At 29.8% G+C, this 2042-nt stretch overlaps 1 protein-coding gene across 1 annotated transcript in view; it reads right to left on the bottom strand.

The window, feature by feature from the left end:
- Nucleotides 1-2042, bottom strand: part of LOC105450481 (mitochondrial import receptor subunit TOM70-like) — a 7293-nt gene that overhangs the window by 1549 nt on the left and 3702 nt on the right. Inside the window, exons 5-8 of the mRNA XM_011690333.1 lie at nt 1694-2016; nt 1247-1504; nt 914-1134; nt 264-391 (exon numbers count right to left, since the gene is read on the bottom strand). Of these exons, the coding sequence (XP_011688635.1) occupies nt 264-391; nt 914-1134; nt 1247-1504; nt 1694-2016 (930 nt within the window). The remainder of the gene's footprint in view (nt 1-263; nt 392-913; nt 1135-1246; nt 1505-1693; nt 2017-2042) is intronic.

Raw genomic sequence — 2042 nt, 5'->3', positions numbered from 1 at the left:
TAAACTTCTAATATAAAATAATATGATTACAAAAATTATACTTGCATATTTCAGTTTTTTTAGATACCCTGTATATATGTATATATTGTGTTTAAAAATCATGTGCTAACATTATACATTTATCTTTTATACTTTAGTAACGGTAGTCTTTTATTCTTAATGTCTTTTAAATCACATTTTACATGAAATTTAAAACATATTAAAAATAAAACTTTTTGCAACGGGAATTTGAGGTTCTACGGACAACTGAATAACGTCCAAACCTCGATTCTTCATTTTAAGTTGTAATTTTGCATTCTTTCTCAAGTTGAATATGCGTATCAATTCCATGTTATTACGACATAATGATAAAGCCTTGTCAAACAATCCTATTGCTTCCTCTAGATTTCCTCTGAAAAAAGAAATGAATTCCGAATATTTTCATTAGAATATCTTCAGATTCCTTATATAAATTACCTATATATGATTGCAACTGGTTTATTTTGAAAATGCCACCACACTCGTTTCTCATAATTTACGCGAAATATTTCACGTGATTCTTTTCACGCGCGGTCAAGAATCATATAAATGACTACAAGTTATTTGTAATCGGGTTTAATAACATCTATAGTTATAAAACTGGCTAATCACAGTCATTTTATTCTGCAAAGGAATAGCTTTGATTGACTAGTTTATTTAATAATTGCAAATTTTATTAAATCCGATTAAGAGTGACGGTGAAGCGTAATTATAGTAATAACTGAAATCTGTCAGTAAAAAGAGTACGAGGAAAGCCTGTATATGTTATAAAAATATTTATTTTATATATTTGCACAAAAATATAATAAAATGAAACTGATAAATATCGCATTAAAAAATCCGCGTAAATTTAGGGATAAATGTATAATTAATAAAAAATTTAATGGAAACATACTTTCGTATTGCGATATGTCCTAATATTTCATGTGTCCCCTCGAATCTCTCATCCAATTCTAACGCTTTGGTCAGATGTTCCGCAGCTTTATCAACATCATTTTTCCACAATAATTGCAATATGGCTCTGTTCACATGGATACGTGCGTTTTCTGGATCTTCCTTCATTGCTTTAACAAGAAAAATATCAGCCTTCTCGTACTGCCGACTTTCGCACAACATCTATAAGAAAATTTCACCAATAAATCAAAATCTTTATAGCACAATGATTATAATCTATCAATTATTTCTTCTTAATTTCAACTATTTTTCTTAAAAAATTATACGTACGTACCTGAGCATAACATATATAACACAATGAACGTTCGGAAATACTTGAATAAAATTTGAAGCATTTCTTAATATGTTTCGCAGTTTCGGCGGCTAATTTAACAGCTGTACAATCTGTGTTAAAAAAGCCACATACATTTTTTATAAAATAATACTGACAGGAATATTTTAGCAAGTACGCTATGCAGAAGTTTGAATTGTATGAAACAGCCTTGTCAAAATCGTGCGTAGATTCATCAAATCTGCCAATAGCCCAATATAGCTGAAATGATAAAATAGTAACGTAAAATAACGTAAATAACGTAAAATATTATCATATTTTACGTTATTGTATGTGTCCAAAATAACGTAAAATATTATCATATTTTACGTTATTTTGGACACGTACAATAACGTAAAATATGATAAAAGTGTGAAAAATATATATTTAATGTTAATATGCATATAATACCAGTCCTCTGAAATAGTAGATCTCACTATAACTTGGATTCATATTAATAGCTAATTCAAAGTCTTTGAAAGCCATTTCTAGATCCTTGCAACCCGAATATAAGGTTCCTCTCTTTACTAGGGCGTTTGTCTTCACGTCATCAGATGCATTTTCGCTATTCAATATTCTTTCAAAATCTTGGATTGCAGAATCGAGTTTGCCCATAAGTATGTAAAATGTAGCTCGTAACAATAGCACCTCTAGTTTAGATGAAGGTAACTTATCAAATTCGGGTCTTTGAATGATTTCCGTGCAAAGCGGTACTACATCATCGTACTTCTTGTCTTTTAAGATCGGACGAGCACACGTC

The sequence above is a fragment of the Wasmannia auropunctata genome, unplaced genomic scaffold, assembly GCF_000956235.1.
Source record: "Wasmannia auropunctata unplaced genomic scaffold, wasmannia.A_1.0 LD336061.1, whole genome shotgun sequence".
NCBI lineage: Eukaryota > Metazoa > Arthropoda > Insecta > Hymenoptera > Formicidae > Wasmannia > Wasmannia auropunctata.
This window is presented reverse-complemented; position numbering and strand designations above follow the sequence as displayed.